This window comes from Nothobranchius furzeri, chromosome 16 (genome assembly GCF_043380555.1).
Source record: "Nothobranchius furzeri strain GRZ-AD chromosome 16, NfurGRZ-RIMD1, whole genome shotgun sequence".
Classification (NCBI taxonomy): domain Eukaryota; kingdom Metazoa; phylum Chordata; class Actinopteri; order Cyprinodontiformes; family Nothobranchiidae; genus Nothobranchius; species Nothobranchius furzeri.
Genome location: NC_091756.1, coordinates 36,639,278 through 36,665,232, shown reverse-complemented (window position 1 = coordinate 36,665,232; position 25,955 = coordinate 36,639,278). Strand labels below are relative to the sequence as shown.

Sequence of the window (25,955 nt, the reverse complement as noted above, 5' to 3'; positions counted from 1 at the left end):
GAAGATAAACAAAAGTAAGTTTTGACTTTTGCTGTCAATTTTAGCCTAATCAATGACAAGTGTTTAAGATTCTGTGACTGTCTTGAGTTAGTATTTGAAAGGTCTGGACCCAGCTCTGTTGCATCTTAATGCAACTTTCTGTTTTTCACTCGTAGCCCAACATTTGGAGAGAAGTTTTATTTAGTCGGTCATCTTTACTCAACATATTTCGCTGTTAATCAGCCAATGTTGGATACAGATAATAGGGCTTTAATTTTAGCACCCCTTGCAACCTCTAAGAACACTGCTAACAGGTGCAGAAAATATGCTAATGTAGACATCCTTCAGCTGTGTTATTCTACATAAAATACAACATAATTAGAACAACTATTAATTTGATTTTATTAGCTAGAATGCATTTATCTGAAATGTCCAACGTTTCTAATTCTGTAGCGTCAAAATGTTTTGCAGATCTGTTGTGATTTGCTTTTGAGTCTTATCAGGACAGTAAAGTTGCTGCAGAGTTATTTCCACAATTTTTCACTCAGTGTCACAATGCACAGAAAATCTGTATTATCATATAAAGAGAATGCAGTGAGGAACACAATAGCAGAAACACACCACACACAAACCGATTCAACTGATGGAGTCCCAGGTTAGCTGGGAAACCTCACAAATTCTCAGCTTCTTTCAAAGCTCCTTAGTCTCTCAAGATCAAACGTAATTTAGGAGTAAATAAACATAGCGGATGAGCATGAGGAATTTGATTCCATTCAAGCAACAATTCAAAGGTCCAACCCCTTTCTTCAGACTTCCCCCTGGAGTCACAGAATCTGGCAGTGTCAAAAATGGTACAACACCAGCTTACATCAAAAACACGCATGAGATAACACACAGCCCTGCTTAGCTGCTAAGGTAAAACATTTCCAGAATCAACACTGAACCAAACTTCTTTCCACTCAGACTCACCCTGATTCTGCCAACAGAACGGTTCTCAAAACAGTTCATATGTAGTGTTTGCACAGACTTTAGTGCTGCGCCTGCCAAAATCATAGATGGGCGAGTCTCTCAGGCAGGACGTTTCTGAACATGCTGCAGATTTGTATCTTTTTAACAGTGGGTATTGTAGTTACCTCAGACATGTCTTTAGTATACACGTTTATTTAATTAAAGAAACATTTCTCTCTGCTCAAAGGAACCCCCAGTATGCTGAGAGTCCATTTAAATAATGTAATAAAGGTAGAAACAGAATATTCTCTCTGGCTCACCCTGGGTGTGTAAGTTGAGGGCTTCCTGCTCCTGGATGAAAACCCAAACATTTTCATCAATATAGGAAATACCCCCAGATGCCCCAGACAGGGAGTGAAAGGTGAACTTGTCCAGGAAAAAGAGGATGTACGGCCACCCTACGTTAAACAGAGCATGTTTAAAAGTTTTACTTCCTGTTCAGCTGCTTGGCCAAGAACCAGAACTTGGTGCACAGAGGGTTTTGTCCAGTGGAGGGAGTAATGTTCAGAGGAAAGGTTTGATGGATGGGTTATGATCCAATCATACAGCTAGGGGACCAGCACTGGATTGGATGAGGATTGTAAGTTTCAGAGGCCATTAAAATTATTTATTATTTTTGACAAAACATTTAATTTGTTGGCTGCCATCTGTATATGAAGAGCATTTCAAGCAATATGGCTAATAATGTTATGGGAAAAAAAATCTCAGACGGTACCTTTAACTCACTCACTGCCACTGACGACAAAAGTCGTCATTTTAAATTCAACCGTTCAATGCAAATGACGACAAAAGTCGTCATTTACGTTTTTTTTTTTTTTTTTTTTTTTTTTTTTACTGTATGGGCATCGGAACAAGCACCCGCACCGTGAGAACAAACATCTCAGCTCTAAAGCCGTTCTTCATCCACATATGTCACATGTCACGTGATCAGAAAGCAAAAAATCCATGTGTTAGGAGATTGTTTTGGGCCTCTGCTGTAAAAAAAAAAGTGAGGTGCAAACCGGAAAAGCTTCTGCCGATCACAATTCAACAACGGATTATGGAAGAACGGATAACGCTCGAAATGCGCAGATTCTTCCTGATTTAAGGGATGAGTCTCTGTTTTTTTTTTTGTCGTTGTTTTGGCGTCAACATCATCCTAGCGTGCAACGTTCTGTGACTTAAAAAACTGTAAAAATGGTGAGAAACGCTGGCAGCGAAGTGCTTTACCGATCAGGAAACGGCTGGCAGTGAAGGAGTTAATATTTCTGATATTCTAAACACACGTTTCATGGTTTGAAAAGCAGGTCCTAATTCCTGCAGAACTGATCAACGTGCCCTTTAATTTTTGAGGGACTGAAAACAACTAACATCATTTTCACAGTTGTTCTGGAAATCTGAACACATCATAGTTAGTAATTTAATTACTTCAGTGAGATTCTGCAGGTAGATTAGTTTGATTTTAGATCCATGTTTGTGCATACAAATATATTTTCAGTCAAATTTTGATTATGAATTTTTCTAATATAAACCGTTACTAGCAAGTTGTGACTGAGTGAAACACAAAATGCATCCTAAAAAAGACTAAGCTTGAAATATTAAGCATATATCATGAAGGCTGATTGCCTTTCTACCATTTCTGTGATGCTGAAAATGGTTCAAATTCCACTGTAATGATGATAAGTAAAGAAAGAGTTGTGTAATCACTGTCAAACATGCTGCTTTTCCACTTGGGAAAGGCTACAAGATGAAAGTAATCTGTCACTTGACTTAGACCCCTACTGAGTTTTTAATTGTCCAATCAAGGAGTTCTCAATACAATCATAACAACTTAGAACTGAAACTGGCTCATTTTTAGTTCAAATGAATAATATGAAGTTCGTGTGCATTTAAAAGGCTCAAACAATGCAATTACATTAAGAACACTTTAGCAAGAAATATGATCACAAATATGAACAGACAGAAATCGCAGCTCACCAATGCAAGAGATGAAGAGAAAAAAAAATCCCAATGTATAAAGAAAAAAGGCACGAAAGATTATTAGTAAGAATTTAAAACTAATTAGGGAAAAATGAGGAAAGGGCTGTGTTTGCTGGTTGCATGATTCGAGTGTGTGTGTGTGTGTGTGTGTGTGTGTGTGTGTGTGTGTGTGTGTGTGTGTGTGTGTGTGTGTGTGTGTGTGTGTGTGTGTGTGTAATTTTCCTACCTTGACCTGTCCAACGTAGGCGTGACTTTGCTCCTCAATGACAGTCAGGTTCACTGTGAGTGATGGGTCAAATGTGGGATCGTTGTCATTAACGTCCGTGACAACAATGTTCACCATTGCAGTGGATGTCTACACACAGTGGTACAGAAAAATATGTGTGTTGATTTTTAGTCTGAGAAATTATTTTTAAATTGAACTAAAAATAAAAGTCCTCAAGTGGAAATTGTCAGAGGGTTACATGCTCACTGTATTTTTTCCTTTTGCCCACTCTGCACAAGAGTAAAAGACCACATTATTAGATAATTCATTAACATTTTTACATAAATGTCACGATGTGGAAGTGAGTGAGATCCAAATGTAGGTGAGTAAGAGCACACTGGAGGCAGCCGTAGGAGAAAAAACATAAAAAGTATTTAACTCAACAACAGGAGAACCAAGGACATAAACGGGTTCAACAGCAGGCGATCAAACAACTAACACAAAAGCAAAAAAGGTGTAAATACACGGGGAGCAGGTAATCAGAAAACAAGAGACAGGTGCAAACAATGAACTAATCAGACAAAGGAAACACAGGAGCAGGGAATGGATCGTGACAATAAATTCCCCAAAAATTCTTGCTTTAAGATGTTCTCAATATTTCCTGAAACTTTCACTTTCATATATTTTGGAGTGAGATAAAAATTCATGACAGTTTGAGATAATTCAGTTCTGGATTTGGTTCTTCCTGGTTTCACGTGAATGTGAGCTTGATTGGGCCCAATTTTCCATGCAAGCAGCTCTTAGATGTATTTTCCATGAACTTTCCAGATGTATTTGGGAGTAATTTATTGCCTACTTTCCTTGATTTTTGCTTCGGTTATGTGTGTCTGTAAATGTTTAAGTTCGATCTGCATGTATGTTCTTATTAAAGGACGTCCACAGAATAATCCATTGGATTGCGGTCCGGACTTTGAGGTGGTCAGTCGTCCTTATTGTAACAATGATCCTGCATAACATCCTGGAAGTGTTGTGCGCTGCAGCTTTTCTGATCATGTAAATTGCAGAAGTAAAAAAAAAAAGCCCCTTAAAATCATGGATCCAAATAGACCATTTATTCAAATGAAATCAGGAAGGACTAGATCCAAAACCACATGTTTAGAGGCTCATTTATCAAACCACACTGGATATATAAAGAAACCTTACATGCTGAAACAAGAGAACTGTCATAGATCAAATCAAAGGGCTTTTGAACTAGCGATGTTAAAGTTGAATCTTATTTTTCTTTGTCAACAGAAAAAGTTAAATGCATTTGCGGTCTATTCTTTTGTGTTTGTAACACTGGTGACGTTTGAAATGCTGCACATAACTGTCCTTGTTCAGCAGACAGAGGAAGTTTTAGAAAAGCATGCTCAAGGTGGCCATTGGGGTTTCACAAAAGCAAAAATGTCACTGAATGTTCTGGAGGAATGTGGAAGAAAGCCTCCAGGATTATTGGCTGTAGGTTTGAGTGACGCTCTCTGCAGCAGGGAGCTTTTAACTTAGTTTGGAGCTGAAAGAAATAATATTCTACCAATGCACTTCATTGGTGTCACACAAGCTACTGGTGTCGTCGTCTTCCTCCGTTTATCCGGGTCTGGGTGGCGGGGGCAGCATCCCATCTAGGGCGCTCCAGACCGCCCGCTCCCTGGCCACCTCCACCAGCTCCTCCGGCAGGACCCAAAGGCGTTCCCGGACCAGATTGGAGATGTAACCTATCCAACGTGTCCTGGGTCAATCCGGGGGCCTCCTGCCGGCAGGACATGCCGAAACACCTCCCCAGGAAGGCGTCCAGGAGGCATCCTGACCAGATGCCCAAACCACCTCAACTGACTCCTTTCGATCCGGAGGAGCAGCAGTTCTACTCCGAGTCCCTCCCGAATGTCCAAGCTCCTCACCCTATCTCTAAGGCTGAGCCCGGCCACCCTACGGAGGAAACTCATTTTGGCCGCTTGTATCCGCGATCTTGTTCTTACGGTCATTACCCAAAGCTCATGACCATAGGTGAGGATTGGGACGTAGATCGACCAGTAAATTGAGAGCCTGGCTTTCTGGCTCAGCTCCCTCTTCACCACGACAGATCGGCTCAGCGTCTGCAGCATCCGCATCACTGCAGACGCTGAACCAATCTGCCTGTTGATCTCCTGATCCCTCCTACCCTCACTCATGAACAAGACCCCGAGATACTTTAACTCCTCCACTTGAGGTAGGACCTCTCTCCCGACCCGGAGTTGGCAAGCCACCCTTTTCCGGTCGAGAACCATGGTCTCAGATTTGGAGGTGCTGATCCTCATCCCACACTCTTCTTCACACTCGGCCAAAGAACCTACCCAGCAAGAACTGAAGGTCAGAGCTGGATGAAGCTAGGAGGACCACATCATCCGCAAAAAGCAGAGATGAGTATCTCCTGCCACCAAACTTGACACACTCAAAACCACGGCTGCGCCTAGAAATTCTGTCCATAAAGGTAATGAACAGAACCGGTGACAAAGGGCAGCCCTGGTGGAGTCCAACCCTCACCGGGAACAGGTCCGACTTACTACCGGCTATGCGTACCAAACTCGCTCCTCTGGTAAAGGAACCGAATGGCCCTTAACAGAAATCCACCCACCCCTTACTCCTGGAGCGGTCCCCACAGGGTGCCCCTGGGGACATGGTCATAAGCCTTCTCCAAATCCACAAAACACATGTGGATGGTTGGGCAAACTCCCATGCCCCCTCCATCACCCTTGCAAGGGTATAAAGCTGGTCCACAGTTCAACGGCCAGGACGAAAACCACATTGCTCTTCCTCAATCTGAGATTCGACTATTGATCGGACCCTCCTCTCCAGTACCTTGGAGTAGACCTTTCCAGGGAGGCTGAGGAGTGTGACCCACCTATAACTGGTACACACCCTCCGGTCACCCTTCGTAAAGATGGGGACCACCACCCCGGTCTGCCACTCCACAGGAACTGCCCCCCAATGACCACTCAATGTTGCAGAGACGTGTCTACCACGACAGCCCTACAACATCCATACCCTTGAGATACCCATGACGAATCTCATCCACCCCCGGGCCTCCACCGCTGTGTAGTTGTTTGACTACCTCAGCAACTTCTGCCCCCGAGATTGGACAGTCCATCCCCAGGTCTCCTGGCTCTAGTTCCTCCTTTCACCTTCATTTGTTTTGGACCGCCCACCTAACGAGAAGCCTCTACAGTAACAGAGCTAACATGTTTTTGTTTTTACAAATTAGCCACTTAGGAGGAAAAAACCTGATATTTTTATTGCATCATCTCTTAGAATAATTGTAAACTTTCTCATTCTTTAAAACACGAGTGATCGTTCATTTGTGGGTAATTTAAACCAAATGTTTTACAAACTACCAGCTGGATCTAAACCAAAGTTCTGAGAAGAGTATTAGTTTGACACAAACAGCTGATTAACTTTTAAACACAAATTGATTCAAGATAGCAGTTACATCACACATAAACCCTCCTTCATGGGCCTTTTGGTATTTTGAAGCATTCAACAGACAGTACCAGTGGTAAAACCCTTACATTGTGCATGTCAGATATGAGCAGCTTCCCTATTGTCCAAACATTGTTAAATGTGATATTAATCAATTAAAATCACCAGCTCTATCACCATGTTGTACTCAAAGGTGATTCATTGACCGATGACAGAACATTTGCCAATAGCATTGTGTCCTGTACCTAAGTTTAAATTGTGTCCTACAGTGAGAAGCGTCTTTTCGATGAAGCGGGTCTGCAGCACCAACTGGTACAGACCTTATTCTGTGGCAGTATGATGGATTCACCGGCCAAATAGCCAATTAGTAGTCTTACACTCTCACAACAGGACATTTAATAATTTGGCACACAAGTGTGTGTGTGTGTGTGTGTGTGTGTGTGTGTGTGTGTGTGTGTGTGTGTGTGTGTGTGTGTGTGTGTGTGTGTGTGTGCATTTGAATATGGATGAGGGCATCAGGAAAAGCAGAAGTAAACTTTTAAATGTCTTTCTTTCACCCCATTTCTGTCCTTCACATTGTAAATGAAATTATGTGAAAATCGAGGTCATAGTTAATATGATGGTTCTCTCTCACTCTGTCTCACTCTTTCTCTCTGAGTTTTAAAAGAAAAGTGAGCAACACAAGAAGGTACTGAGACGCTGACATTGGTGACCTGTCCTGACTTAGGTGAAAGCATGCTAAAATAAAAATCTAAATGTAAATATTTTGTCGCCCTTTTAGACATTTGCAAAAGATGAAGAGATAAACCTGTCACCACCTGTCAAGGTTTGTGAGAATTTAAGTCTGTTTCACTTGACCTGATGCACTAAACCTGATTAGGCCATATCTATCTTTGTTTTAGGTACACCTTTTTAAACCCAACAATGATCTGGGTTCCCAAAGAACACTTTCACAAAACAGCAGGAAACAGACATTTCTAATAACTGGAAGATGAAATTAAAAAAGATTTCATCAGTTGTTAAGCCAGTCGTTGATGGAAATAACACATGATCAGCAAGTTACATAGTAAATGATTTACAAGTGGCAGCAGCAGATAGCTCCCTGAACTCACTGCTCCACTTGCCCCCACTATCATCATAGCAGGCTTTTATTACTCTTTTTATAAGGCTCAAAGAATGGTTAGGAAGAACCAAGATTTCTAGGATATCACGTGAAAAGGAAGTTTAGCATGAGAAGAAAGAAGCTGAAGAGTTGATGAATAAAGGAAATGAAAGACAGCAGTTGAAAGAAATGGAGACAGCGGTCAGGAAAGGCTGAGGATCAGTAGAAACAAAGTTAACATGGCCAAAGGGAGAAAAAGAAGGAGAAAGGCAGCTTGTCCAGATGACAGATTAACAGAAACATACGGTGCCTCGTGATTTCTTGAGAGGCGCTATAGAAATTATATTTTCTTCTTCTTCTTCTTCTACGGATGAGGAAGAGGGATGGGGTGGACTGTTTAACGCAATCCTGAAAAGAAAGGATTTGTCTGAGAAGTGATGAGCTCTTGCAGAGACCTTTAGGAATAATCGTCATCATCGTCTTCCTCCGCTTATCCGGGTCCGGGGGCAGCATCCCAACTAGGGAGCTCCAGACCGTCCTCTCCCCAGCCACCTCCACCAGCTCCTCCGGCAGGACCCCAAGGCCTTCCCGGACCAGATTGGAGATGTAACCTCTCCAACATGTCCTGGGTCGACCCAGGGGCCTCCTGCCAGCAGGACATGCCTGAAACATCTCCCCAGGGTGGCGTCCAGGAGGCATCCTGACCAGATGCCCAAACCACCTCAACTGACTCCTTTCGATCCGAAGGAGCAGCAGTTCTACTCCGAGTCCCTCCTGAATGTCCGAGCTCCTCACCCTATCTCTAAGGCTGAGCCCGGCCACCCTACAGAGTAAACTCACTTTGGCCGCTTGTATTCGCGATCTCGTTCTTTCGGTCATTACCCAAAGCTCATGACCATAGGTGAGGATTGGGACGTAGATCGACTGGTAAATCGAGAGCCTGGCTTTCTGGCTCAGCTCCTTTTTAACCACGACAGATCGGCTCAGCGTCTGCATCACTGCAGACGCCAAACCAATCTGCCTGTCGATCTCCCAATCCCTCCTACCCTCACTCGTGAACAAGACCCCGAGATACTTAAACTCCTCCACTTGAGGTAGGACCTCTCTCCAGTGGCGGCTCCAGAAATGTCTTTCTGCCGGTGCTATGAAGGAGCTAGTCTTTTTATTGAGGGTGCTATGGAGGAAGTGGTCATGCGTACCTATTGTTCTCTAAAACACCTTCAACACTAGCAGATACACATGCGTGCACAACACCTCAACAACACCTGAAACAATCATTAATATACATCATAAACTTATGAACAATCGCTGACTTTTCCATGAAATCATAAACACATACAGCCACACAGAAAAACATCTATAATGTTGCAAGGTTAGCTAACGTTAGTCTTAGCATTTCCAGAAGCTAAACCCTCGACTGCTGCAGCGGTTGAGGGTTGACTCACTTCATCCAGATCCGTAGGTTTTTGTGGGTCTGAGATCACTTCCAAAGATTCATTCGTTTCTGACTGAACCCGTGGAAATGTGGGCAAAAACCGATCCATTTTACCACTAGCTCTACCTTTCACTCGTTCGCAGGTGGAAAATGAGGTCAAAGGTTAACATCAATTTCCTGTTTTGGTTTAGATTTTTACTATGTATATGATAATTTACTGGTTATTTTTGTTTTGTATGTTAAATATTATCACATCCACACTTAACTAAAAATTAAATTGTAAAAAAATAAATCTAATATTTACTTGGGGTGCTATGGGGGTGCAATGACTAATCCAGGGGTAGCTATAGCGCACCCTAGCACACCCCTGGTGCCGCCACTGCCTCTCTCCTGACCCGGAGTTGGCAAGCCACCCTTTCCCGGTCGAGAACCATGGTCTCAGATTTGGAGGTGCTGATCCTCATCCCAGCCGCTTCACATTTGGCCACGAACCAACCCAGCAAGAGCTGAAGGTCAGAGCTGGATGAAGCTAGGAGGACCACATCATCCGTAAAAAGCAGAGATGAGTATCTCCTGCCACCAAACTCGACACACTCAACACCACGGCTGTGCCTAGAAATTCTGTCCATAAAGGTTATGAACAGAACCGGTGACAAAGGGCAGCCCTGGTGGAGTCCAACCCTCACCGGGAACAGGTCCGACTTACTACCGGCTATGCGGACCAAACGCACACTCCTCTGGTAAAGGAACCGAATGGCGCTTAACAAAAGACAACCCACCCATTACTCCTGGAGCATCCCCCACAGGGTGCCCATAGGGGTACGGTCATAAGCCTTCTCCAAATCCACAAAACACATGTGGATGGTTGGGCAAACTCCCATGCCCCCTTCTTCACCCTTGCAAGGGTATAGAGCTGGTCCACAGTTCAACGGCCAGGACGAAAACCACATTGCTCCTCCTTAATCTGAGATTCGACTATCGATCGGACCCTCCTCTCCAGTACCTTGGAGTAGACCTTTCCAGGGAGGCTGAGGAATGTGATCCCCCTGTAGTTGGAACACACCCTCAGGTCACCCTTCTTAAAGATGGGGGACCACCACCCCGTTCTGCCACTCCACGGGAACTGCCCCCAATGACCACGCAATGTTGCAGAGACATGTCAACCACGACAGATCTACTACATCCATAGCCTTGAGATACCCAGGACGAATTTCATCCACCCCCGGGGCTCCGCCACTGTGTAGTTGTTTGACTACTTCAGCAACTTCTGCCCCCGAGATTGGACAGTCCATCCCCAGGTCTCCCGGCTCTGGCTCCTCCTCGGAATGCGCATAGGTGGGATTGAGGAGCTCCTCAAAGTATTCCTTCCACCACCTAACTTTAGGAATAATGTTTATGTCAAAAATAAGCCTAAGGATAAAAGTTAACCTTAAAGGGATATTCCACCCCTACGTGAAACTTTAGATAAATGAGAAAAAAAGCATTTTGTAACCAGCGCAGTAATCCTCTCTGTCCGGCAGAAGTCCATCTGCTTTAGCTAAGCCTAAACAATAGATGTGAATAGCAGGTACTATAGCATTTTGTGTGCAAAAGTGTATAAATTACTTAATATTAAACACAATTATTCATGATGACCGCAAATGAAAAGTAAGAACACAAAGGATTTCCAGGAGCCAATTTAAACTTGGGACTACCTCACAACAAAGCACAGGAGTAAGCTGCCGCTGTATGGCGCACAGACATAACAGAGCGGGCAAAAGAGCCTCCGGTGGCAAACAAAAATGGCAGTCCCATCCATATTTTGTAAAGAACCAAAAGGAAGTGCATCATTACTATCTGTAAGGGTTATTTTATTTAGTCTAATTTATCGAGTGTTGCTGAGCTATTCTAAATTACTACAAGTGTGAAGTGTGGCTAATGCGTGTGTATGTTTATGGAAGTCGGAGGCTTTTACGACCGCTGTGTTATATCCGTGCACCATGCCGCGGTGGTTTACAGCGGTGCTTTGTTGTGATGTAGTCCAAAAGTCTTAATCGACTACTGGAAACCTTTTGTGTTACTTCTTACTTTTTATCAGCAGTCGTCGTGCTTATTGAGCTCACCGGGAATATTTGGTATCAATATTCAGTGATTTAATCACTTTTCACACAAAATGCTAGTTCCTGCTATTCACCTCCATTGTCTATGCTAAGCTAAAACAGATGGACTGCAGCCAGACCAAGAGAATTACTGTGCTGGTTACAAAATGCGTTTTTCTCACTTATCTAACTCTGAGGAATACAGTGGAGGGGGAAAATCCCTTTGAAGGTGTGGGACAATCATTTAAAGAGCGGGTCAATTGAGCCTCGGAGTCCTTCTCCACCCACGTATCAATTTTAAAAATGCAACATTAGTAGGCGTTGCCTTGAGGACCGAGAGGGTGGAGCCGCGGCAGTGACGAAGACGACGGCTAACTAGACGATGCTAGCTCCCTTCACTCTGAGCAGTTATTAGAAGTGGAGGATGTTTCTCCCCCTCCTTACACAGACACTCGAGAAGAAAGGGACCAAGTCTATTTGGAGGAGACAAGCGGACCTGAGCCTTATTGTTGTGAGCTTGTGAGTTGCCTGTAACTACCAGAACCGACCCAACAGAACCACCTCTGAACGTAAGTAGCCGTTAGCCATAGCATTGGATTAGCTGCAGGGTTTGTCTCCACGGCCCTAAAAAGCTAGTATTCAGCATGTTTTAGAGGTTTATCTGCTTCAGCACACCTGGTTTTAATCAGCAACAAATAGCTGAGCTGCTTAACAGTTAATCTAACCTGTTAAAGCAGGAAAATCCACTGAAACATGCTGGATAGCAGCTCTCCGGTAGCTCTGGGCTCAAGTTACAGTCTGCTGCATAAAGTTATGAAAATACCCCATGAGAAAATTATTCTGTAATGTGTTCAGCTCACTAAAACTGCCCTGATTTATTTATTTACTGATAACAGCTGCTCTCTTGGTTCTAGGTCCTCTGGTGTCTGCAGCTGGTCTCCTCTGCTGGTGTCGTCAGGATCAGGAGCTTCCAGAAGAATGTGCCTTTCAATGACTCTTTCCCCCTTATTTGTTATATTAATTAAATAAATCTCAATTTATATATTTCCTGTTTTGTTCATGTCCATAAATACTTAAACATTGAAATTAAAACGAGCTTTTAACAGTGAGGTGCTAGTTTAATTAATCACAACAGAGCTAGTTAAACATGCATTGTGATAATTCAATTAATGTAATTTATAAATATCCATTAAAATATCAAAACTGGAATCTATATGAGATATTTGGCAGCACAAAAAAACTTGTCAAACACAATATTTATTATAATAATTGTAGGCAGACAGGAGACAGAGCTGATGGAGGTTCTCAGTCATCAAAGGATGGCTGAAGGCTTTCCAGGAACAGGAGATGTGGTGTTGTCTCTTCTCTCTCTATTCTGCCAGATGAGCTGATAGGTTACAGGTGTGTGAGGACATCCTCATGCTGTCATAACCAGATGACAGGAGTTATCAGGTGATCAGCCAGGCTAATGAGATGCAGAAAGAAAACAAATTCAGGACAGTGTACAATATGTGGTGTTGCTCACCTTATGTGCTGTTATAGAGTTATTAACGTGTACCTGCCTCATGGTGTAGAGTCCATATTTTGCTGAGTGTCCTGCAATAATGCAGGTTATTAGTTAATTTACTTTTGATAGCAAAAACAAAATATTTAATGTAAAAGTTGTTTTCCAGGTGAATCAGCTCACACGTCACCACCAAGTGTCACGGGGGTGGAATCAGTAGCCTCCGTCATGATGTAATCACATACTTATTTAATTGTTAATATCTTAAAAATTCTGAAATGTTTTAATTTTTTTTACCTTGAACAGTTCACTGAGCTTGCACTGTCACTGAGGTGGAAGCTGGAATCAACAACAGACACCTCACACCTTGGTCTTTTCAGGGGGTGCGGCCGCTGCTCTGGGACCTTCTGGAAGATGAATTTTCATCATGGTCCCCGTGGGTCACCAGACACACTGCGGCTGTGAACTCCATTCTGGCTGGCTATGTAAAAACAAAGAAGCAGCACATTTATAAATGTTTAAAAGAGCATAAAATCACGTGTAACAATAATCTGTAAAACAAATTAAAACTAGAAGGTAATAATAAAATGTTTACATAGAAGATTAAAAATAATTCACCTTTGCTATGCCGGTAAAGCTTCACGTCAGCCTGGACAAGTGCATTCTTGCAGCTAAATCAGTCTGACAGCCAGTGTCTTGGGTAGATTTAGCCTGAAAAAAATATATAAGCACATTGTTGTTGAGAGTTTATAAAGTCAGATAATATACAAAAGAAACTGTCCTATATAGGCGCTTTATAATATTCCTAGTGTGTGATCATTATAACGTAAAAGTCAGTCACATATGATGTGGAGAGCCTGAAAGGGGACCTCCTGAACAGAATTCCTCACAGAACCTGTTCACAAGCTGGATTTCACGCTGTAATGCTGTCTGTCAAGTGCTGCGTCAGTTAGAGCCACTGTTGCAGAATTGCCGACTGACTAGCTAAAGGAAGTGAACCATGTCTCTCAGACTTTGCATTTAGGTAGGGAATTGTCTTTAGAAGATGTTAAAACGTTTATTTAGCGTACTCACCTCAGACTGGAGCCCACCGTGGTGGGGGAGCAGAGTCGGTGGGCTGCATCTAAATCGCGGAAGAGCCACGGTGGGCAGCCTCCCTCTTCAAACGGAGACGTGCAGAATCGCGGGTAAAATGCCCACAGAGTCACCGCAAGCATACTACACTACACCTACTCACCAAAACTAAGACGATATGGAACACTAAACCCGAACTACTTTCCCAATTACACTAACAGCCAAACACTAACTCAACTACAATATCCAACAGCCAAATCTAACACTAAATAAGTATTTATAACACTAAAAGATATGCTAAGACTAGGATATGCTAATGCTATATGCTAATGCTGAACTACCGCTGACCTCCTACTCTCGCTTGCAAATCCAACTCCCACTCGCCACAGGGCGTGGCCGAGACGCTCGTTGCTTTTATAACTTTGGCATGGAGCTGCTACGTAGTACTCTACTGGTTTACGTAGTATCTTACTCTTTAGCCATTGGTTAAAATTTATTCAAAATGACTCAGATTCTATGTTTTCAGCTGAAGGTGGCGCATTACTGTGGTTTTTAGACAGAATTTTTAATTTTTAAAGAAAATGCACCAAAATGCTAAAATAAAGAATGCACACATTTAAAACACTAATAGACACTCATTTATTCAGTTCATCAGCAAAAAAAAGTTAATTTAGACGTTACTTGCTCTTTAATCAATATATTTGCAGTGTTCTCTAGGAATGGAGACTTTGTATGTGGTACTCTTGGGAAACAAAGCTCTGGTGCACCAGTTTCAGGAAGTAGAAGTGAGTCAGAAGTGAGCTGAACTTCAGATGGCAGGATTTGGAGGCTCATTTCCTGATGTTTGACATCTCTCCTCTGATTGCCTAACATCAACGTGACTGTACCACTGACTGTTTGCTCTGCAACGCAGATGTTTTATCTCCGCAAATCACACAAGCCTGGAGGAGTTCTGCTTTGTGGTGGAGTTGCTAATGCTAACGGTTAGCTTCTACTAGCTGAGACATTCATTGCCGATTCCTGAATGCTAAAATGCTGTGGCTATATAGCTCATGATCACCAGTGTGTGAATGACTGCTTGTGTTGAGAATAGCCATGGGATGTTGTAGAAACCTAAGCAGGTGCTATACAAACACAGGCTATTTACTATTATAAAACAACAACAGACTTGGGCTATTGCCCCCGCTACTCGACTTGGGATAAGCGGAAGAGAATGGATGGATGGAAAAACGACAGCCTTCCCTATCATGAGTAAAGATGAATCCATGAATGTTAAGTGACAGTGTGACATAGATCTTTCAGGATTTTCAAATCCTAGAGTTTTATCGTCTATTTTCTATCAGAAGCTAATGCAGGAGATAGGTGTAGGAGACTATTTTCATGTTCAGCCTGCATGGAAATCTCAGAGTGACCGATTATAATCAAAAATAAGATTTGGTTAAATGTTTTTCAGCGAACCACACCTTTAAGCAAATAACAGAATTTTGTGGGCACAGTTATTTATTTTTGTCTCTCGCAAAATGGCTCAGGTCAAATTCAATGAATGTGTGCAAAATTACACAAAAGTCATCACAAATGCATTCTGGCAGGTAACTATGTGATTAATCAGCCTGACATTTTACAGTTTGAAGGTGGATATGAAGGAATTTACTGGCCTTCTCATGCTTGGTCACTTTCAGATTGGTCATGCTATTTATAGTTTGCAGCATGACAGCAACGTGACTAAAGTGCTGGGTTGTTATCAGTATCACTTCAAGGTAGGTACCTCTTCAGCTGCCACCATCATTATCCACCTTAGCTCTCTTGTGGCAGGAAATGAGGCTACAACTCTCAGTAAGATAACAGAAGTACTTCAGGGCTGCATGCTGGAGCTGTTGGTAACACAGGTGCCTTGCAGCAACAAGGATGCCGTTTTCGATCCCACCTTCTGCATGTTCTCTGTGTGCATGCATGGGTTTTCTCAGGGTACTCCGGTTTCCTCGCACAGACCAGCATTATACATCTCAGGTGAATTTAGGACTCCCAATTGTCCTTGAGTGAGTGAGTGTTTGACTGGTTGTTTGTCTGTGTGTCCCAGTGATGGACTAGAGACCTGTCCAGGGTGTTCCTGTCTCTGGACACAGCAGGTGGCCAAATGAAAACAACTTTTATTTTATTTCATTTTTTTTGATTGATGTAGTTTACATTCATAAATAAAACTCGAGCGGAAGTTCCCAAAACAGACCTAAACTTAATGGAATACTTTCACTTGGATTATTTCCCTGGTCAGTGGCTCATTTTTTTTACTACAAAAAAAAAATAGACAAAAATATTGGGAAATTGGGAAAAGAAGAGACATAAGTCTTGGAGTTTCCTTTTGTTGACAGGAAGCCAGCAGAAGTAGAGGCTTCTGTAAAAATCAGGGTTCACTGCATTCAGACGTCATTAGGAAAATAACTAAGAGTAATTTTAAAAGAAGACAGAAAAGATCAAATACTCATGCTCTGTGCTGGTTTAGAGAGCCAATGAGGTCAAGGATTTCTTAAAGTTGAGTTAACATTTGTATGTTTACCTGATTGTTTGTTTTGCTTTCCCTACATTTGTTTTTCCCCCGATCCTGTCTTTTACTAAAGTGCTTCACAATGAAGTCAGTATTTATGGACTAAATTATCATTTGCATTCTAACCACTGAGATCCAAAAGCTTCAGGTATTTGGGAGAAAGTTGCTTTTGCTTTGTTGTGTAACATGAAAATTTATAATTAAATAATTTATAAACCTTTGATGTAATCAAAATCAACTCTGAAGGCCTCCTCTGGGCTTCCATGTGGTTCATTTAAAACCGGAGATCCAGATGATCAGCATGTGAAACTCTAGGCCACTGGACCTGGAGGTGTAAATGTAAAATATGACATAACTTTAAAGTAAATTAACAAAAATATGTTGTTAATAAATTACAAACTTCAATATATATTTAATGTGGTTTTGATGCTAAGGATGTATATGATATGGAGCGACTACTACTATTATTACTTATATACTGCCCAACATTAGTGATCTTATGATGAATTAGTACCAACTTCTTCAACATGAAATATCAGTGAAGGTTTAAAAAGCTCTGCAGACTAACAAAGGTCGTTATTCTCTCTGGAAGATGTCACTGCTCCTCGAAATGTTGTTAATTCCTGGGAATAGGGCTGGGTGATGTGGCCTAAAATCAATATCATCTCATTTTGAGAAGTTTATCTCAATAACAATAAATGGATGATAAGTATGTGCATGTGCCAAAACGTTGTCCACTAGATGGGGCTGTCACATATATTTCGTTGAGTCATGTGACTCGAGGTGGTCCAGCTTCCTAAAGGACTTGAACATTGCCAACCTACACACATCTTTTCATTGTTTCATTTTCAAGTTTATTGCCATGGGAAAAATGATATTGGTTAGAGTCAGAAATGTTGATAATACATTTTTGATTCATCGCCCAGCCCTGTCTGGGACCAAATGACCTCTGGTCTCATTAGGTCACACATTTGTAAAATGTCTCATGGACAATTTGGTATGGTCAAAAAAAAAAGAGCCACAGTTTCCACAATTCTGGAGTCCTGCAATAAAATCATTAATGTATAAATCAATATGGTTACGGATGGTAGAGGTCCTTGTGAAGAGGAAGTCCTGATGTGACAGGAGTGTACAAGAGTGAGGTTCTGGCAGTTAGACTGTGCTGTTCAGGTTTCAGAAAGATATGGGCCAAGAGTTTGTTGAGATATTAAAGTTCTCAGATGAAACTGTACTAAAAAAGTGAGGGTCTTAAAACGTAACAGGAGAGAACATGTGCCTATATATAACCCCCAAATTCCACTATCTCCGCTCTGCTCCGCTGCCGCTCGCTTCCGAACTCAATTTTTACTGGTACACGCTCTACAACGGCTCAGCTCCGGTGCGGAGACCTGAGGTGCGTAAACAGGTATGCGCGGGATTTTCGAGATCTTGCGATACAGTCCGAGCAATAAATGCGGAAGTTAGATCCAAACACCCGTTGTGTGGGAGAAGCATCGAAATGAACTGTTTAATCTGCCCATCATTTGTGTTGAGAGATCAGCAGTGTTTGGATCAACAAAGGGTGACTACTTTGATAGTATAAACTGTATTTATGGCTTATTTTTGTGCATTTTAAGTTCAACCGCCATTGATAGTTGTTAAAAGTTGTTAAACCTGTGCATATGAAACAAAAAACGCTTTTATTTATCAATTTATTGTGAAATAACGGAAGTTGTGCTTACTCCCCTTCCTGTTGGGCGGGCGTGATTTCTGTCCATTGACTGCGGAGGTGCTCCGGCATCTGGCAAAAATAGAATCGATCCTATTTTTGCCGGATGGCGGAACGGCGGGCGGCGCACTGCGCCGCACGGCCGCAGTAGTGGAACAGCTCTGATTGACTACAACGGGACCGTTTTTGCTGCGGAGTTCGTGCCGAGCGGAGCGGAGCTAGTGGAATTTTGGGGTAAGAATACAATGAGGTCATGAAGAAAATTAAGTCTAAGTAACTTTCACCTTTTCAGAGAAAAGGTGAAGAGGAGAGTGCAGGCAGGGTGGAGACGGACGTCAAAGACTTGTGAGTACAGGTACCAGGAGGAATAGAAAAGAATAGATTTACAAAACACTAGAGAGACTCGCTGAATTAAAGGATTTAAAGACTGCCACTGATGAAAAGACAGGGGGCAGCTGAATTAAAGATGTGATGGGGTGACGAGGTTGGAGAGTATCAGGAGTGACTATCTCAGGTTGAACTATTCTGGAACAAAGTGAAATGGAAATAACTGGTTGGTTTGGATGTGTGTGTTGGAGGAGAGATGCTGGATGTAATTATGAATGGAATTTTGAAGATGGAGTGGCTGGAGATGAAAAGCATAGGATCGAATGTGCAAGTGGCCGACAAATGAAGATTAACTAGTGAGGAAGCAATGTTTAATTTATTTGCTGAGGAGACACTGACTGCACTCAGCCAAAGATGTCATGTTGGTTGAAGTCCAATTGTTTCCAATCAGATTGCACATTTGCTTATTTTAGGAGTTAAAATATGTCTATTTGATAATTTTGTTCCCATTTCTGTTATGTAAATGGATTTTTTCCCTTCTCTCTCTAGTACCCCTTTAAAAAATGCAATAAAGGTGCTGCTCTTTTGTTTTAATACCAAAACAAAACTCAAGTAAAGTCAGACATTTGATAAAAGTACAGTGAAGTAATCTCTTACTCCATTTGGGTGTCCGTCTGAGGCTGTGACCACCAGTGTATAATAATCCACCGTTTCCCGATCCAGAGGGCTGTGCAGAATTAAATACCCCGAACTGGAGAGAAAACAACCAACTCTGGTTAACAATTATGACATAATAATAAAGAACAAACTCTAATTAGTAAACAAGACTAAATAAAAAATGATAAAAATGTGTGAAATATCATGTTTATTTCCATGAAATGGAATGACAATTGGGATAAACACATTTGTGTGGAACATTTCAGGCATTCATCACTTTCCAGAAAACACTTTCAAATAACTTGTACAAGGACACGTTCTGTTTAAAAGCTTTCCACGTACAAGTCTGAAGAGAATAAGACTCAAATCAAATAACTTCTGAGGCATGTTTTTGTCCCAAACCCCTTAAATATGAACTTGTAATTCAGTTTGGACTGATTTGAATCATTAGTGAAAAAAGATGGCTGAACTAACCGTTATTGATGAGGGATTTGATTTAGATCAATTACTAATCTGCATGCCATGATTTGGCCTGTCATCGACATGAAAGGGAAGATAAACGCCACTAAATTTATTCTTTTAAAAGTCAACTTTACACAATTTTAATATATTTGAGGTGGTCTCTAGTGGAAATAAATGCCTTGTAAAATGGTAAATGGCCTGTATTTGATATAGCGCCTTCTAGAGTCCTGGAACCCCCCAAGGCGCTTTACAACACAATCAGTCATTCACCCATTCACACACACATTCACACACTGGTGGGGATGAGCTACAATGTAGCCACAGCTGCCCTGGGGCGCACTGACAGAGGCGAGGCTGCCGAGCACTGGCGCCACCAGTCCCTCCGACCACCACCAGCAGGCAATGTGGGTTAAGTGTCTTGCCCAAGGACACAACGACAGTGACAGACTGAGCGGGTCTCGAACCTGCGACCTTCCGATTGCGGGGCGAGCACTTAACTCCTGTGCCACCATCGCCCCTTGTAAGTCATTCTTTGGGGAAAAAAGATCCGGTTCACCTGTGTAAGATGTAGAAATCAGCTGGAGGAGAAAATAGCTTCAGGCAACTGGCTTTGGAGTCTTATTTCCTGATATTTGGACATCTCTCGTCAGATTAGCTAACAGCAACACAACTCTACCGCTGACCCTATTTGCTCTGCAAAGTTGATGATTTTTCTCCACAAATACCAAAAGCCTGGAGGAGTTCTGCTGTGTGGAGGAGTTGCTAATGCTAATGGTAAGACTCTACTAGTCGAGACGTTCTCTGGTGTATCATGACCACTAAAGCAACAGCCTTCCCTGTCGCGCGTCAAGATGGGTGAGCAAATAATTAAGTTAGTCTTGTTTAATTTGTTTAGTAATAAATCTTTTCACTTTTAAGCCTGACTCACTCTCTTTTCTTGAAGTTGATATGAAGTGTTGCTCAATCCCTGCAATAAAAAGATCTGATCTTCTGGTTAAATTTATTAAAAGGTCCATTAAGGTGATATTTCATATGTCGTGATATTTCACATTTTATGGTTTCTAATTAACTGTAATGATATATTCACTACAAAGTCTAAAACATGGTGTAAAACTTTGCTAAAACAAAATCAGGACAATACACAAAAATAGTTAAGAGACATAAAAGTTTAAAATGTACTCTAAAAAAAATAAAAGACTTAGAAAACCCCACTATGTGTAAAAAGCCAATGAGTAAAAATAAGATTTCACGTACTTCCTAAAGATCTGGAATGATCTGCTTGTCTTACACTCAGCGGGATAGGATTCTGTAGCTTAGGCATCAAGACCAAAACAAACCCAGGATCTTCTCTGGACACAGATATTTTCTATTTTTATTTATTTTTGGAGTGCTGAAGTTTATGGTATAGCCTAATGCCCTGGTATATTTACCTGCATTATTTCTTCCTATTTCTCTAAGTGTATCTGCTGCCTTAACAAGGCAAGGCAGCTTTATTTATATAGTACATTTCACACACAGGCAATTCAATGTGCTCTACTCTACTCTACTCTACTCTACTCACCCCTTTCTTATTCACTGAAAACATGTGTCCTGGTACTACCAGGTAGTAGACCATTGTTGGCTTTAAAAATGTTTTAACCCTCCCACTGTCTTCATGGGTGACCCTTCCAGGAGGAGTGAGCACCATCTCAACCCTGCCACGTGGACCTCAAGGGATAAACCATCAATCCTGCTCAATGGTCAACTTTCCTGGCAGGGTCACCCATGAAGACAGTGGGAGGATTAAAGGTTTCTAACAGACATTTTAATTTTATTCCCATCCTGAAAGATCTTCATTGGCTACCGTATGCTATCGGGTGAGTTTAAAAATTCTGACCTATCTCTACAAGGCTATGAATGTTTAAGCTCCTGATTATTTGTCTGAGTTGATCACCCCATATGTGCCCTCACATTCATTAAGGTGAGCTGATCACCTGCTACAGTGCACCCCTGGACAAAGTACAAATCATGTGGGCAGCAAGCTTTCTTGTTTACCATCCCCAAACTCTGGAACACAATCCCACTTTTTGAGAGGCAGACACACTCCCTTGCTAGATTTATATCGATACTAAAGGCACACTTTTACAACTTGGCTTTTGGTCGGTGATTACTTTTTCCTCAGTTCCTTTTAATCCCTACTTTTGTAGCCCTTTTGTTTTAAATGAGTCTTGCTTTTAGTTGTAGGCCTTTTTACTTGTTTTTAAATGCTGTTTATGCAGTTTCTAGTTTTAGTGAATTTTTAGTATGTTGATACAACATTTGTCTCTATGGAACAATGTCTATATCGGTGCCTAGTATCTTTTTTGTACATTTCCTGTACGACACTTTGCTCAGCTGCCATGCTGTTTTTAAATGTAACACAATATCTAACTGGTATGGTACGGTATTGTTTCTAATGTTAAAATATCTTTAATTTTGAACAACTCTGATGTCAATAGTAGTGGGTTTTGTTTACGTTTGTAACCTGAACCATGAACGATGCTTTCCTTTGCAGAATGATCAGATCTACAGTTCTACGGTGCAAGACATTTGGACATTTCCAAGCTTGGAACGAACGACCGACCGACCGACCGTCTGTCAATCCATCATGATTATTTGCATACCAAATAGGAGCTTAGGTCTTTTGCCTCTCCACCACCAACAAACAGCCCTCAGGGTGATGCTTTGTTTGTTAGACAGTGCTGCATCCTTCAGAAGGACCTTTGTACCTGTTATCCTTTTATTTAATTACAACAGCGTTACACAGGCGATCTACAACCAGTTAAAAATAAATTTCCAAGTGCAGGCTAAGCCATAGATTAGTCAGCATTGTTAAATTGATTTCCAAGCAGCAATTATTTGGTTTAAAATTGATGCACTTTTATGAGCTTAATTTTTGGCAAAACTTTGAAAAATTAACATTGCAATCTAAGTTACATGGCACATTGAACCTGTGTAGCACAACATTTAATTGTTTTTATTGTGCCACAGTGCAAAGTCCTGCTGAGGCAATGCAGCATTCAGGCATGTACATATTAGGAGATTGCTCAGTGTCACACACATCCCAACACATCTTCCTAAAATGTAAAAATGAAAGCTGGTGAATTTAATTTAATTTCCCTCCCTCCCTCCCTCCCTCCCTCCCTCCCTCCCTCTCTTCCTTCCTTCCTTCCTTCCTTCCTTCCTTCCTTCCTTCCTTCCTTCCTTCCTTCCTTCCTTCCTTCCTTCCTTCCTTCCTTCCTTCCTTCCTTCCTTCCTTCCTTCCTTCCTTCCTTCCTTCCTTCCTTCCTTCCTTCCTTCCTTCCTTCCTTCCTTCCTTCCTTCCTTCCTTCCTTCCTTCCTTCCTTCCTTCCTTCCTTCCTTCCTTCCTTCCTTCCTTCCTTCCTTCCTTCCTTCCTTCCTTCATCATTAGACTTCAGCCCATTTATGCAGCCTTTCATTACTTCGACTCTTTTCGTTTCCCTCCATACCCCTTCTAGGAGCATTTTATTCCAGCACCACAAATGCTTTTAAAAAATGTGATAAAATAGTAATTTTATAAATGCAATAAAAGCCCCCAGAGTTTGTCTGTGTGTGCATGATGGAGAGAGGTGGTGTTTGTCTATCTGAAGCCTTTGGCAGAGTCCAAGCAGCATAATAAAATTCATCCTGCTTTTAGTCACAATCACACACATACAGATACAAATTAGGCTACATACATAGTCCACAGATTTTAACAATAATAATTAAATGAATCTTGTTTTTTTTTCTTAACTAGATGATCTGTGCATGAAAAAACTTACTTCTGCAGCAGTTCAAAATTTCCTTTAAAATCTCCACTCTGGATTGTGTAGGCTATCAGGTCATCCTCTCGATCTTCTGCCTAAGAAAGACAAGAAAACAGTGACACACACACTCACACTGAGTAGGTGCAGATTTAATAAGGTCGTCCACCTGTTGCACATGTTGCAGTCACTGTTTTTCCAGGTTCAAACACCTTTTGTCCTCCGTGACTTGACTTCAAATTGTGTTTTTCTTTTTGGAACTCTGGTAGTTTGTCCTAAAGTTCAAGTGGAAGCAGCCGACTGTTTCTTCTTTTCTGATATTATTGAGCGGAGAACCACTCACACCAGTGGTGTTCTGTTACTAAATACGTGAGTGTGTGATAAGTGGAGGACGCGGGGGTGCAGAAGTGTGTCTGATTGGTGAGACCAACAGCCATATGGCCCAGGAGTACTGAGCGAGGATTAGACTTTAATTCATGTAATTTGTAACATGTAACTTTCATTTTATTGCATGCAATTCTTGTTTTGCAACGTGAAACTTTGGTTTTGTAACGTACTCAAAAAAATGTACAAGTTTCAAAGCACAAGTCTCAAAACATACACCTCAGTCTACATGTCACAAATCCTCATAAGGTTTTTCTGACTCCCTTCAAGTTATGGAATATCAAACACAATATTCCAGTAAACTTTAAACCTGCAAACATCCACAGACAGGAATAGGTTCTTCCAAAGGACAAAACACACAAACAGAAGGCGACTGGAGTAGGGTTCGCAGCATGACGCAGTGTAAAGTGTAAAGTGTTTGGACATCTATTTAAAAGAAATTAAACAACAATGATAGAGAAGCATGGCAAGTGGAACTCAAAAGGAAAAACACATTCAAGTAATGGATCAGTTTAAACAATATGTATTTAACCAGTAAACCCTTTAGCTGGTTATATCATAGTTATTGATGGATGAATGAAAAATGAAGAATAAGCTGAAAAAGCTAAAGTGTATTGAAGATTTATGGAAAACAGCTTCAGCAAAAATGTGATTAAGTGAACTGTGACATATAATTAATGCGTAACATCTTGCCTTTATTTTTTAGTGCACAACTTTCAAGATTTCCTCGAAGAAATAAAATCTCTGCAAAAATACAATCTTACTGATTGTGCTGGAGTGTGTGTGTGTGTGTGTGTGTGTGTGTGTGTGTGTGTGTGTGTGTTTACCTGCAGGTTAAGCAGTGTAGCACCAGTCCTCATAGCTTCACTGATCTCGAGGTTGTATTGTTGCCGCGGGAAACGAGGAGGGCTCTGATTGTTTGGCGGTAAAATTTCAATATAGACTGTTGTAATGGATGACCTGAAGAGAGTTGGAGTGGGTGGAAAGACAAAAGACAACAAAGTTGAGCAAGTGGAATTGACAATAGGAGCACATATACAGAGGGATGATGTTTCTGTAAAACAACAGAAGTAGAGGGCTGGCTGAAAAGGGCAGGTGGAAATAAAAACAGAAGCCCTGTGAAGAAGAATAGTGGTGGGAAAAGCACCAGGGAGAGTGAAAAGTTTGTGATTTAAGACAAGAAAGACTGCACAGCGTTTGTGTCCTTGCTCTTCATGCTGTGTTTAACTAATCAATAAGAGTTTAAAGTCAACAACTGTGTAAGTGGCAAAGAAAGAGGCTGGGTGTTTGTTTTTTTTTGCCGCTGGGCTTTGGAAAAAAAAAACGTCTTTTTTCACAGCGCTTATTGTGCCTTCTGACCAAACATATTCAGCTGCTTCATTAGTTCAGTCATGCTGACCTTTTAGTGAAAGGACATTTGATGTAACCCAGCAGGGCAAATAGAAGTGTAAACCGTTTGGCCTTTCCTATGTTTTTGTTGAACTAGATAGGCCTCGCATTTTAAACACTTACATTTTAGCTACATTGCTCAGCACCTTTACAATGCTGCTGAAATCAGCAGAGGCTTTACAGTGCAGCTTAGATAACAGAAGGAAACAAGTGCAACGACGTGGTAAATGTTACAAAACTTAAAATGTCACTAGATGGTGAAATGGTAAAAAAAAAAAAGTTTTCTTTTAGCATGAACATGATGACTCTTGTGAATTAAAGCTATATAAATAAACTGAATTCCATTCAAAATGTTTGCAATGTAAATGAAGTTTTGCTGCCACTACCTGATTTTCTCATCTCTTTCATAATTTAATCCAATGAAATGTTCTCTCTGTCTCTCTCTCTCTCTAGTTTATTTTATTGTTTATTTTTAATATCCTACAAGTTCAAAGCCAAAAATATATCCAATAGGAAACATTTCTGTTCATGCAGTTGGCCATGGTAGTTGGTGCATATTTTACTGTATGAATGATTTACAAAGCACATTTTTTACATATTCCACATTTATAGATGGAGTCCCACATACAGCATACAACAATACAACAACCATGTGGGAGCTTTAATTTCCCTCTGGGATTAATAAAGTAGCTTTGAATTGAATTGAAATTAATTGAATTGAATTGAGGAGTTTTATCAATCAAACAGCAAAATTCATTTTATAATGGCTTATTGTAGCCAAAATGGTTCCAAAGATTACGTTAAAAGTCATTCCCACTGTACAAAGACCTAGTTTGGACATCCTACAGACGTGGTCTGGACGAACAGACTCAAT

General features: G+C 41.3%; 1 protein-coding gene and 1 long non-coding RNA gene across 8 annotated transcripts in view; one reads left to right on the top strand and one right to left on the bottom strand.

Annotated features, from left to right (window-relative positions):
* Positions 1–25,955, bottom strand: part of LOC107387904 (protocadherin-15) — a 514,972-nt gene that overhangs the window by 205,432 nt on the left and 283,585 nt on the right. For all 7 annotated transcript variants that reach the window (XR_011516897.1, XM_054749198.2, XM_054749199.2 and 4 more), the window contains exons 17-20: positions 24,520–24,652; positions 23,327–23,406; positions 19,065–19,158; positions 3,173–3,301 (exon numbers count right to left, since the gene is read on the bottom strand). Coding sequence is in view for 6 of the 7 variants with exons in the window: in XM_054749198.2 (XP_054605173.2) it covers positions 3,173–3,301; positions 19,065–19,158; positions 23,327–23,406; positions 24,520–24,652 (436 nt within the window). In the remaining variant the exon portion in view is untranslated. The remainder of the gene's footprint in view (positions 1–3,172; positions 3,302–19,064; positions 19,159–23,326; positions 23,407–24,519; positions 24,653–25,955) is intronic.
* On the top strand, positions 11,431–12,299 carry LOC139063528 (uncharacterized). Its single transcript, XR_011516899.1, has 2 exons — positions 11,431–11,774; positions 12,170–12,299. It is a non-coding gene; the product is annotated as an uncharacterized lncRNA (long non-coding RNA).